The sequence below is a fragment of the Neovison vison genome, chromosome 14 (assembly GCF_020171115.1).
Source record: "Neovison vison isolate M4711 chromosome 14, ASM_NN_V1, whole genome shotgun sequence".
NCBI lineage: Eukaryota > Metazoa > Chordata > Mammalia > Carnivora > Mustelidae > Neogale > Neogale vison.
Window position 1 is genome coordinate 18,469,707 of NC_058104.1, and position 13,812 is coordinate 18,483,518.

Below are 13,812 nucleotides of genomic sequence, written 5' to 3' on the forward strand. Positions count from 1 at the left end.
AGGCCCTGGTCCTCCACTCCCGCTGCCTGTTTTCCCAGAGCTGGGTGTCGGGGACAGAGGGAAGGACGACCTGTTTCTCGGCACTCACGCTTCCAGTGGCGCTGGAGCCTGTGCTCACCCCCCAGAACACAGATGGGCATGGACGCACACTGAATGCTCTCAGGGTTTGGCTCTGGGGACCTGGAGGGACTGCCATATGGAGAAAGCTCTGCGGCCTTGCTATGGACGATCGCAAAGTAAACCTGGCAAATGAGGTGCCCTCACTGATGCCCGTTCCTGATCTTTCGAGAGTCGCTCCTACAAGGTTTTCTTTCTGAATTTTCCCTTTAAGTGAGATGAGCTACTCTGCCTAATCTTCCTACTTTTAGTCTCTGAAGAGTCACACTGAACACTAAGCGGCTTCGGTAACAATGGTGACCAGCTTTCCAGAGAGGTTCTGACACAACCAGAACCTCCACCTCGTCTTACCAAGGTTAAAATTCAGTAACTGGAGAACACACTACAGGAACATACGTGTTTGGTTTGAGTCAAAAAAGAATCCATATTGGAAATAAAGTCATAAAAAAAATCCCACCCAGGGCAACATTATTTCCAGGGTCCCAACAGCACCTTCTCCTGCAGCCCAGTCGCAAGGAGGGAGTTTCCTGACCAGAAATTAAAATTCTAAAGTCAGAAAGAAATCATGGTCTACTCACGGTTCAGGATCTAAGGTATCATTTTTCTTCTTTTCAAACTGATCCTTTGAAATTGTCCTTGTTTAAAAGAAAAGAAAAAAGAGAAACGTGAATTAACTAAAATTTATCTGCTGAGTCTAAAATACATGGTCTGTGGGGTATTATTTTGTAACTAGTTTTTCAAATAAAAAGTAAATAACGGTCAGCTGAAATCTCAAGTAGAATAATGACCGCATGAACGCACACAGTCTCTCTCCGCAGAAAGCACCACCCTCTGTTTTTCTCTATCTGCCTTGGGATATTTCCTTCCAACTACCACCAGCACGTATTCTGAGATCCAAACCAATACATTTTCAATCAAATCTGTATGGTGAATGGTTCCTGGATCTGACGGACAATTGGTGTAATCAATTCTTCTAATTGCAACGAATCAGATGACACAAGATCAGCATCTACTAGGGAGTACTTTATTTATTCTTAGAGGACCAAGGACCTGGTTTCTAAACTGTCCTCTTGTTATGATCAGTGTATACAGAAATTACTTCTGATTCGCAGAACTGTATAATCCAATTATCAATCACATAATTGGACCAAATAACTAAAATTACAAGGGATATAAAAATAAATTAAGTACGTAGAATTTCAGGCATTTCCGTTTATGTGCCTCCTGAGTGGCTACGGTTCATTCTGCTTTTGGGGAAAGTAAACGTGACGGCCAGAGACCACGTCCGAGACTGCTGGAAGCTTCTCCGGTGGGAGAACCCTCCTGCCTGTGGGGACAGTCCCACCAGCAGACTTCCCAGCAGGCCAGGGATCACGGCAGAGCCAGGAGAAAAGAGACAACCACAAAATGCTGGTAGTCCTAGGCAGACATGGTGGCTGGCAGGTCTTTGGTGTCTCAAGCAAATAAAGGACTTGACCGTTCAACTGGTGGACGTGCTCTTTCTGGCCACAGTCTGACCATGTGCCCACTCAAAGGTGAACTCAGTGAAGGACTCAATGAACCAACTCAAGCCTGGGCAGGCCGTAGCCAGTGAGTAAGAGCCACCACTCCAGCAAGGGAGGAGCCATGTTTCCACTCCTGGGTCTCGCTGTCTGTGTTCTAGGACAGGCTCTACAGCTGACGGGACAAAGGCTTCAGTGGAAGACGGAATGAAGGCTGAAGATGGGGTATGCACACAAGATTCATTTCTCGCTCTTGCCAGTTCTGTCAAAAGGGAGATCTGCTTTCTGAGGTGTAACTGAAAATCTGTAACTTCCCCCAATGGAGGAGGACCACTGCTAGGAAAAGGCGAGTGTTTCATAGGCAGATATGGAGCAAGGTCGAGAGACCAGAGAACCGTGGTGGGGGCTCCAGCATCATGGTCTCAGAAGGAGGGAGAATGTGGAAATGGCCCTGGTGTTGAGCTAAACAGCTACCTTCCAATGTGTGCATGTGGGCGTAGCGAGTTTGAGAAAATGCACCACGTACAAGTCAGAACAGCGGAGGTGCTTCCCTTTTAATCATGGGCAGGAGGGAAAAAATAATTACGAGTCAACCCCGAGAAAAATGACAGGATGGTACTTACGTCTGAGGCTGTGAAGGGTCGTCACCCAGGGTAACATTCTCCCCCTGGATCTCTGTGAAACACTTCTCACAGAAATGATACCTGTCAGCAAGAAGGCCATACTTGGGTGAACTGGTCCATCATAACACACAGCCACCCAAGCAACGAAGCCACCAATCAGAGCAGGGCAGATCACCACGACGAAGGGGGGGCGTTGTTGGTTGATTGATGGGTCAGTGAGGACAATGGAAGGAACAGGGGCAGGTGGGGAAGGGCAGGATTAGAGAACAGGGAAGGGAACAGATAGCACAGACAGAGAGGTAAGACGCAAACACCGAGACAACACAGAGCAGAAAGCCAAGGCAAAGCTTGATTAGCATTCGGTCTCACTGCACACATCACAGGCCATCATCGCTAACAACGGCTGGGCTCGGGCCAGCTCCGAGATGCAAACGTTTTCAAGGAGTTAATACTAGAATTGCAAGGAGCCTCAATTTAGGAGTTTGACTTTTGTTATTACTTAGAGAAAATCAAATATAACTCCAGGGTTTGCGATGGAAAAAAATTCACTTTTGAACAAAATAGTCTGACAAAGGCCTTAAAAAAGCAATTATTTTTCAAAACAGCAAATTTATGCTTGACAGCAATTCACAGATTTTATTTGCGGTAGTAAGCCAGATCTTTAAGGTACTAAAAATGTTGAGCACACAGAACGGGTTTTAATTTTTTCTTGTTATTTTTTCATGTTAATCACTTGGTTAATTGGGTTATAATACAAATGAAACCAAATCCATATTCTAGACAAACATTTAACAGAAATGCAGTCGGGGTCAAAGACTTTCCAGCCATTTATCAGTACGAATGTACAGGAAAAAAAGCTGAGATATATTGTATGAATAATACAATATATGTAAATCCACGAACAATCTTAAAAGACTTTTAAAATTCAATTCTAAGCTTTGGTTTAAACTTTTTGGTAATGGGACCAATTGTTCACCAATCTGAGATCCTTAGTGATTAACTGCTCTGACTTGGTGACAATCCAAGTTAAGCAAATTTAGAGAGTTGATCTTTAAAGCACAATCTGCATTTGAGAAATTATCCATCACCCCAATTTCTGGAAAGATAACATGGAGCCTGGGCTCAAAGTATCAAATACAAGCAATTAAAAACTATTAAATGTTTGGAAAGGACACGCATGAGGAATCAACAAAAACGCAGGCTGATGCCGCATAAAACAAGACGGGCACACAGGAATGCTGCAAAAACAAGCCGAATGGAGGTGAATTATACGAGCGGAGAGGAGTGTAAGGTAGTGGCAGCAGCACAATCAAATGCGGTTTTAGTGCTCAAAACTAAGTCTACAAGATGCCACGAGGATTAGTGTTAGACACTGGGACGAGACTCGGAGCGCCACGCCGCACGGACACCCGCAGGGCACGCGGCAGCTCTCAGGCTCACTCACGCATGCGCACACACGGCTGCAAAGGATGGAGGCTCAGGCCTGCCCGGCCGTCTGTCTCCGTTACTGCTCAGGTCAGTCCCCCTCAAGGTCTAATTCTAGTCTGAGTTAAACACACTGAGCACTTGTCTGCTGTACTTCTCTGACTAAACACACAGAGTCTGTTAAAAGCATGAAAGTTTAGAGCATGCACCCATCTCAAAATGATCCAATCTTTTAGCTCGTGGAGGAGGAACACAACAGATTCACTGTGGGTAGCAACTGGGTTAATGAAAGTTTCTTCTGGGACCAGGTTATTGGGGATGATTCAATCAATGAATTCTGCCAAGATTAAAAACTCTGACCAGGAACAGATAAATCCTGCTATTTAAAAATAATCTGTATCTAGACGTTCTTCTCCTGAATCGATGGGCTATTTGCTATTTTGTAAACATTCATGTGTAGCCTTGAAATTATGTAGTAAAAAGAATTTCCAGGTGCAGGAGGGCGTGACCATCACTTGCACGAAAGAATTAAAAATACAGAAATCATAAACCAAATCAGGGGTGACCACGGCAATATGCACAAGAGACATCCCCCTCAACACTGAGTGTCTCCCTTTTGAAAATAAAAACTTGGACTTAAATGTTCCAATTCATTTTATGACCAAACGTATAGCCATTGCAGGTGAGTGAAAAGCTGAACTCCCCTGGAAACGAAATCACTACGATAATTACACGGAAGGCAAAAAGGCTTTAAAATCCTGGACAAATTCAGCTTTTATTTGAGTAGGATATCAAGGCCAGGAACATCCAGGAAACAAGAATCATAAGCCCACCATTTTCTAGTGGTGGAAACCGACCCAGAACGGAACACTGATGGCTCGAGGGCAGGCCCTGCAGTGGTGGAAGCCCACGTTCTCCAGGTGTAACTAGCTCTCTTCTGCAAAGATCCTCAGGGTCAGAAAGTGGGAGGCACGGAGAGAACTAAGCCGCTCTAGTGCTTGTCCCACATCAAGCAGAGACATGGGAGAATCCAAACTGCTGGGGTCTGAGAGGCAGTGGGGAAGCCCCAGGCCTCCCTGCAGCACCCTCCTGAGAGGTGGCGACAGTCTGGAGAAGGGACACAGCCACCCACTGGTCAAGTCTGCTGAAACTGCCTTGGCAATCAGTGGGGGGACAGACAGGAATGCCAGACTCCTCCCACATGATTACCTAATCCAAACTTTATTCACCATAAAGATACAGAACAGTTCAGAAAGTCACTTTCCAATCTTAAGAGCCTTGCTGACATCAGCCTTGTGTGGAGGAAGCGACCGGATGAATACGGACTTGCAAAGGAGAAACACTTGACATAATCCAATGGTGATGACGTGCGCCCAGTGCCTGAAGTTAATACAGTGTGACTGCAGAGCTCGTCTCTAAGGGTAACTTCATGTATGGAGTAAATTTTCAAATGCAGATTGTTTTAAGTACCATGTCACTATATACAAATAACTGGGATAGCTGAAGATAGCATCTGGAAAATCTATAAAGCAGTTTTCCCAATGTGAGCTACTTTCAAATTTTCAAAGCATGTAAACAAGTGAAAATGTACTCATATGCTAGTATTAAGTTTCACTTGTTCAAATGGTCTGTAGGACTTTCTCTTGTTTGAAATGCCCAAACAGTTTAGGACTGTAAGTGCCAAAACAGGTACTCCTGAGAACACCGGTGTTCCCAAGCAGTCAGAGATGCGAACAGAAGTGTAAGCCATTAGGATGATCCTCGTAGCGAGGCCACTGCTTTCTCAGCACCACGACCTGTTCATCTCACCAGGTACGGTGTTCTGGGAAGCACGCCTTATAAGATTCAGCTAGGAGCAGTATCCTTCCACTTTAAAAACGTATCGTTAATAGAAAAAAAAACTCCTTTGTTTATGTCTCTACTTGTAAGGAAAATATATTACTTTTGTTGAATAAAGATAAAATTCTATGCAAAACTAAAACTGGACATTTCAGAGCTTTCAAAACAACCCTGTGTTTGTACTCCACGCATAACCCTCTGTCAGAGAGTAGCCGTGTGGCCTGATCCTATCAGCTCTACTTAAATTAACTGCTCTCCACTTAAAAATGGCCCAAATCTGTGTTAATCAGCAAAGGCAGGGTCTCAACAGACCTGGGGACAGTGAAAAGGCCCCAAAACTTAAGAAATGGCAGCAAACAACCTGCTGTCTGTTCTTCCCTCTAGACCCAAACCACGCTGGGCGTCCAATAGCATTCCTGAAAAACAGGAATTAAAATCTGTTCTCTTGAAGTTTCTGAACTTTATTTTACTTGGCCCATAAAAGTTCCCAAAGTGAATTCCTGTTTGTTATTTCATGGAAACTGACAACTAAGGTTGTGAGGGAAGGTGTCACACTTGATACGTTACGGGATGTGCTGGACAACAAGGGGCTAAAACTCACTGGTGGGACCAGAACCCCCAAAACAGCACATGTCACCACAGGAGCGACTCGATCATGAAGGACTGTGGTATTATTTTAAACGCTCCCATCGACAGAAGGGACACTATGATAGGAACTAAGTTTCAGGCACAGGGGCACAGACCACATTCCTGTACCCCCAGAACTCGCACCGGCATCTCACGCTGCCACGGGGCCAGGACGAGTGGGCTGGGCAGGGCTTGGAAATCTTTCCTTGAGACACTTTTAAGTCAATGGTTCTTTCCCTCTCTCTGGAGTTACTAACTGTCATAAATATGATTTTTTTAAAAAATGCAAGTACTTTAAAAGTGTAATCAGGGGGCGCCTGGGTGGCTCAGTGATTTAAGCCTCTGCCTTCAGCTCAGGTCATGATCTCAGGGTCCTGGGATCGAGCCCCACGTCGGGCTCTCTGCTCAGCAGGGTGCCTGCTTTCCCCTTCTCTCTCTCTGCCTGCCTCTCTGCCTACTTGTGATCTCTCTCTGTCTATCAAATAAATAAATAAAAGATCTACAAAAATCATTTAAAAAAAAAAGTGTAATCAGAAGACAAATATTTCAAAACTCCAAATTATTTAGGCCTGTGAACATACCTCTGGACAAAAAAAAGGCCCTTTACTTAAGTTCCTCGAAATGAGGACATGTGCATATAGTCACTATAAGCACACAAGATCAAGTTATAAAAACATCAAACCCTAATGCTGACATCTAATAACTGAACCTAAAGAGGAAGTAGAGGCACAAAGCGGCACCTTGGTCACATACATTTCACTGCCTGTTCCTAACATGGAGGCAAAGTGACTGAATGTGCTCAGACTGACCACCTGTGCCTCCAGGCACAACACCCTCATGCTCTGGCAACATGGAGCCACTTGGAGCAACAGATACAACTAAACTTGATTTTCACCCCTACCCCACCCCACCCCGCTACCAAACTGTGGGGGTCGTTTCTGTATGGCAAATGAGCAACAGAAAATATTACTTTCATGCTATTCTGCTTACGACAGGAGATTCAGCCATCTCTACATTTCAAGAAATGGCAAAGATTTCTCGAGGACATCTCCCACTCATAAAACCCTGAGACGGCCATCCTGTGACAGGGGAGTTCATATGGAACTCAACAAGAACACTCGTTCTGTGTTGTGCTATTAATTAAAAAAAAATTCTCTAAGTCTAAAGCTTTAAGTACTTTTTTAGATAAATTACCACTAATTCAAGCCTTCCATCAGACTGTCCAGGCCAAGTTATCTGGGCAAATACTTATATAAAAGTAGTAAATACAATGTATGCACTTTACTAAGATCTTCAAAAAGGTAAGTCAACCTTGACTAGACTCATCTCCAGACTCTTATGTGGTTACGTTTTTGGAAGGACCACAGCTGAAGAATGAATGCTCCTGATTCAAGCGGTACAGTGAGCAGGTTCGAGTTTAATTTTTAACTGTAAAAGCGTCCTTTAAAGTTAAGAGGCAGTGGGCCTATCCGAGTGACTAAGCTGCCCTGAGCCTGTGGCCCATTTCATTAGAACTTTAGAAAAGAAATAATGTACCCAGGCTACGATCAGATGAACACACCTTGCCCTAGGACGTTCCTTATGTCCTGTAACTCGGGACACTGGCTCGGTGCTTACCTATTCTGATAGCTGTAGTAGGCAGCGTCACGAGGAATTGTGCACAGCTGCTTCCCGTAGCAGCACAAAGTCTGTGGGGAAAACTCATACTGCAAAAACAAAGGAGAAAATACTAAAAATATATCCCAGTTACTGTCACATCATGTTCTAGTTCACTACAGAGAAGTCAGATTCAGCTGGTAAAATATCTGTTAGTACACGGCATAGTTTTCTAACAATCTTCACAGCTATTCAGATACATTTCTGGATTCGATGTGACAGAAACAGCTGCCAAGGACACTTATTACAGGTGGATAAACGGACGCAGGGGCAGCCAAAGGCATAACCCAAGGTCTCCCCCAGTAAGCACCTCCAGCTTTGATCGTCCGTTACACGGCCACAGGCAATCAACTGTCTTTCCAAAAGCCTAGACCCCATCTGAGTCCTTCCCAGCACACAGGTATGGCTAAAGTGTTGTCTATCAAGTCACCATAATACCCTCCCTGGCTGGATTAACCAGGGAAGTTCACTTTCCAGAAAAAGTTTAAACTGTACCTTGCGTCCACAGCAATATCCAAGGGACTGCATGACGGGGTCAATCTCTTGTTCGAAGACCTCTGCAAGTTTACTGCAGAACTTATAGACCCGGGACGTCTTACGATTATAGAGCCAGGCGTTGTTGAACATAAGCCAGACGTCGTCCACGTACTGCCAGGGCTCTTGGTACTGCCCTGTATCCAGCTTCCGCTTGATGGTGGAAAGGTCCATGGGATTCTTCACAATGTCAAAATAATCCTTAAAGACAAAACAGTCTCAGTCTACGGGATGCCCTAAACACCAAAGCCAGCCTTATGGAGCAGGTTTACCTTAAAAACAAAATAGAATTAATCATCCCCAGAACAACTTCCATTTTTAATAGTAATAAGTGGGAACTGAAGAGAAAATAGTCTCTGACCTTCCTCTGCTTTTATTATCTACTGTAATTAGTATCATCAAGTACGACCAAATGATTTCAAAAGCAAAGAGCAAAATAGCATCAATATATTATTTAATAAAAGAATGAGTTAAAAACACGTTTTTTAATATACAATTTAAAAAATATGCATTTTAATCCACTGAATTAAAATGGTAAGCACATTTATCAGACATATTTTCTAGATATTTACTCTTGGTCCTGGCAAACAAGAAGAAATTCCAAGACAGGGGTGCCTGGGTGGCTCAGTGGGTTAAAGCCTCTGCCTTCAGCTCCGGTCATGATCCCAGGGTTCTGGGATCAAGCCCCACATCGGGCTCTCTGCTCAGCAGGGAGCTTGCTTCTCTCTCTCTCTCTCTCTGCCTGCCTCTCTGCCTACCTGTGATCTCTGTCTGTCAAATAAATAAATTAATTAAAAAAAAAAAAAAAAAGAAAGAAAGAAATTCCAAGACAAACATAAGAACAGAAACAAAAATAGTGACACTGCTCAACGGAAACCTGTGGGGTCGCCATGGCCCTTAACAGATGCTCCAGAGATCCCGGAACAAGGCCCACGTGCTTTCTAACTGGTGTCTGCTGGTTCTTCAAACCCCCCTTTCAGACAAAGGCTCACACGAAGCCTCAAATAGATGGCAGGGCTATGGAGGCCAAGTGCTAAGGCAAGCGGGCAGCCACCCCAGCCACGGACCCCCAGGGCTGACAAAAAGGTGGGGAAACACACGTTCCAACCAATGAGACAAAGGTGTATTACTGCTTTGACAGAGAAGTTTTTTTTTCTAGGAGAAAAATCTTCAAAACCCAATTTTCAGAGATAAAACATGGATATTCTCAGGATCGCTGGTAAGGCTTTCTTTTCACTGCATTAACTTACCGGAATTCCTAGGAGCTGGGGGTCTACAGGCTGCCGGAAAGGTAGGGACTCCGGGTCCTGTCGATACAGTGCTTCGAGTGTTGGCATGAGGGCCTGGCGTAACTCCTCCGGCTTGAAGACTACGGTCAGAAAACATTGGGAAGTGACGCTGCTTACGAGGCACTCGGAGCCCTTGACCACCACATTTCAGATGGAAGCCTGGGCAGCTTCCAGAAAAGCCCCGATCACCTCCATTCCACTGCCCTCCCTGGCCGTGCAGCTCCCAAGGGTCCTCATTCACCGCAGAGGCCTTGGGCATTCTCAAGCTGCGACCCAGCGCCTCTGACAGCACCAGAACAGTAGAGCTGGGAAACTGCTTCTACGTCAGCAGGCTACATGCCGCATAGACAGGTCTGCTTCTCCAGTAACGGGTTTCTGACATTACAACCGCATTGGAACAGAAAATGAAGCTAATTCCCAAATCTGCTTCCTTGATCCAATGGGTGGTAACAAAGCCATTACACTGGAAGGGGGCCTTTCTTCCTCTGGTGAAATCTGTCTATCCCTGGACGAAGTAAACTCAGACACCTGGGACAAACAGTTTTGTATTACAACCTCACAAATGGTCATAGTAACAGAGAAACAAAACCAAGTATTTCCCCCAAAACTTCTGAATTGTTCCCTCCACCCTGCAGCCACTCCATTTCCCACTAAACTTTTTTGTCCCCAGTACAAGGATAAACACAGGCTGCCAGCCAAATACATTCGAGACGACACATTCATACAAAACCCAAGCAGCTTTACTGGCTGGGGGAAATGTGTAGAACCTCTGAAGGAGAGAGGCAGGTCAGCATGTGGCCCTTGTGTTCCCTGCATCCTACTTTGGAGCTGGGACCACTGGGGGCCGGTGAGCAGACGGGTCCCGCTGGAGCTTCACAAAACACATACACATCCTGCCTTCAGCAAGCACCTTTTCTTCTATTCTGTTTCTACAGTAATGGAATACCATTTTCTTTGAATAACTCTTTCTGAGAAAATAACTCTTTAATCAATAGCTTTTTCTTTATTCTTAGATCAGGGTCAGCGAACTTGGACCCACTGGCCCAAGCTGGCCAGCCACCTGCCTCTGCACAGCTTGTGAGCTAAGATTGGTTTCTGTGGTGCTTCATGGTTGGGAAAAAAAGAATATTTCATGATACATGAAATCACGTTAGTCTCCAAAAATCAAGGTTTGTCAGGAGGCAGTTATGCACCTTTGCTCACATACTGTCTGCCTTCACACCACCGAACAGAGGAGCTGCCCTAGAGGCCTCCTGGCACACGGAGCCCGAGCCAAGCCTGCTGCAGGCGCACTTTCTCCCAGCGGCCATCTCCCATGCAGCTCACCGTGGTCAGTCGCTCGTTATGCACTACAAGTTTGTTGAAAACCTCTATGCCGAGGAAAAAGCAGCTCCTAACCCGTCTTTAGGCAGCGGCCTGATGTAAAATCACATCCTCAGTCACACTCACCCTTACCCTATTTCAAGGGCTCAGGAGCTACACGCGGCTGGGGACAACCACAGAGAGCACAGACAGGTGACATTCCTGTCCTCACACCAAGTCCTAGCACTGCTCCAGGCTCTTTCTTGGGTCTGTGCCATCAATGAAGTTTACTTCCATAACATAAAACGACTTTCATGATAACACTAGGCCATCATTCACCTGGTGCACAGGGATGACGTTGGCACCAATGGGCCAAAGGAACCACGAAGAAAGTCACTCGCGCCGCAGCACAACATGGGCAGCGGCACCAAGGCCACCTTAGCTGTCACCGTGCTCTCAAACCCTGGCTATGTGTCTGGATATTGCACGATCACATGGGAAGCTGGCACCAGGCAGCCCTGCTCTGCGCACTGGCGATCCTGCGAGGAAGAGCTCGAGCGTGCACAGTGAGCGGACACGGCTGCCTTCCTGCACGAGCACGCGAGACTGGGCAGGCCGGTCAGACCAGCTGCGGTTCTTCAGATCCGGGCACACGGCAGACATTTCCCCAAGAAGCAACACAGTGGGCCAGTTACACCAAGGACAAGTGACAGTATTTGTTGCCAGTGATAAAGTTTGGGCTTATAATAAAATTTGAATTTGGAAGGGCGCCTGGGTGGCTCAGTGGGTTGAAGCCTCTGCCTTCGGCTCAGGTCGTGATCTCAGGGTCCTGGGATCGAGCCCCGCATCGGGCTCTCTGCTCCTCAGGAGAGCCTGCTTCCTCCTCCCTCTCTCTCTGCCTGCCTCTCTGCCTACTTGTGGTCTCTGTCAAATAAATAAATAAAATCTTAAAAAATATATATATATAAAAAATTGGAATTGGAGAACTTGAATCTGTTGCATGAGTTTGACCGCTTCCCCAAATTTCCAAGACTTTCTTTTTTTTTTTTTTTTTAATATTTTATTTATTTGACAGAGAGAGATCACAAGTAGGCAGAGAGGCAGGCAGAGAGGGGGAAGCAGGCTCTCCGCTGAGCAGAGAGCTCGATGCGGGGCTCGATCCCAGGACCCTGGGATCATGACCTGAGCTGAAGGCAGAGGCTTTAACCCACTGAGCCACCCAGGCGCCCCTTTCCAAGACTTTCTTGAGGAGATTCACAGTGATATTAATCAGTGTGGTTTTTAAAAATATTGTACAGTGAAGTGTGGTGACATCTGGAAAATCTGTGTAACTCACGAGCCAAACTCCAAGATGACCAAAGGATTATGTTGTTATTTAAAAAAAAAAAAAAAATCACCCAAGGGCAAAAGACTCATTCACAGCACAAAACAGATGAATGGGCTCTCACGTCACCGGGCACAAAAAGCCCAGAGCTATGCATCCAGACTTCACACGGAAGCTAACCTTCAGGAAGCTTGCACTTGTTGAGTTTTGGTGTAGTATTAAAAAAGAACATCTATAAAAAAATAAAAAAATAAAAAAAAAAAAGAACATCTATAATTATCTATAATTATCTGAAAAGGCTCTTACTCTTTCTTTTATCAGCCACCTATCTGCTGGGGCAGGGTTGTCTTCAGGGACATGAACCAAACAATGGGGCACCAGAGAGACAGCAGAGGCAGCAGGAGAATTCAGCCACATTTGCCGTAATCTCCAAGATGTAAAATTGTAAAAACAAAAACAAAAACCCGTCACTACTCTAAGTATGTTTGTTGTGGGGAACTTACTTTTCATAAAAATGTGTGGTTCGTGGATGCCATGTAACAGATTAAATGACTGTCCTAAAAATTTCTACTATAGTCAATAGCAACAGAAAATCCACACAAACAAAAACTCTGCGGTCCTCAATTTTTAGGAGCATAAACAGGTCTGAGACCAAAAACTTGAAAGCTTCTGTAGGTTTTCCCTCCCAGTGGCAAAACAATACACAGTATCAGCCACACAGAGTTCTCTGCTGGCTTTCCCAAATGTGCCATAAGCAGCCCTTAACTTCCTGAGCCACATTCCCGATTTGTAAGGGTCACCTAACGATGTTCTGACACCTGGTCGACCTCCTTACGTTGGCCCTCTAATGGGTTCCCCACCCCCCACACGAGGCTGCTGGGGCCTACCGCCCAGCCACTCCCCGTGGGCACACAGGCTCCCATCTCTAACACCGCGCAGGCATGGCAAGCACAGAAAGCCCAAGCTCCTCGGCAGCACAAGGACTCAGATGCCACCTCTACTCTGGCCCCACAGCCAACGACAGCGCAGAGGAGAGACATGCTCCTGGGCTGACCCTCAGAGCCGTGGCTCATTTCTCATTCCCGCCGTCAACCCTGCGAGCCCTTGGGCCGGAGTCTAGCTCAATGCCATCATTTCTCAAGAGGTAAAATTTGGGGAATGGCAGGCAGGAAAGATAAAAGCTTTAGCCTTTAGCCTGCAGTGTGCAATCACAACACGGTAGAAAAGCAGCACACCTGAAAAGTTTAAGGGAAGACGACCTACTTTTTTTGCGTGGCTGTGAAGGAGACGTTGACTGAGAGGCGGCCCCATTAGCGCTGTTCTCTTCTTCCTCTTTAGCTTCTACTTTGACTTCCGGTTTCTTCTCGTCCACTTCCATGGGTTCTGATTTCTGTTCTGTTGTGTCTGTTTCTTCTTTAACTTGAGAAGATCCTTGTAGATCCTCCTCCATCATCTTGAGAAAAACAGAATTACAGACATCGATGTATGACCATCAAAGATCTCTACTCTAACTCAGCCTCGCTGGAGGTCTCCCTACAACCTGTTGGGCTCGTCACACCGTCCACCCCTTCCTC

The 13,812-nt window shown here is 45.7% G+C and overlaps 1 protein-coding gene across 3 annotated transcripts in view; it reads right to left on the reverse strand.

Moving 5' to 3' along the window:
- The window catches only part of LOC122895878 (CREB binding protein), a 124,679-nt gene that overhangs the window by 16,606 nt on the left and 94,261 nt on the right, over window positions 1-13,812 (reverse strand). For all 3 annotated transcript variants that reach the window (XM_044233649.1, XM_044233648.1, XM_044233647.1), the window contains 6 exons: window positions 13,502-13,691; window positions 9,574-9,692; window positions 8,285-8,524; window positions 7,751-7,839; window positions 2,243-2,323; window positions 696-752 (listed from right to left, as the gene is read on the reverse strand). In XM_044233649.1, coding sequence (XP_044089584.1) covers window positions 696-752; window positions 2,243-2,323; window positions 7,751-7,839; window positions 8,285-8,524; window positions 9,574-9,692; window positions 13,502-13,691 — 776 coding nt within the window. The remainder of the gene's footprint in view (window positions 1-695; window positions 753-2,242; window positions 2,324-7,750; window positions 7,840-8,284; window positions 8,525-9,573; window positions 9,693-13,501; window positions 13,692-13,812) is intronic.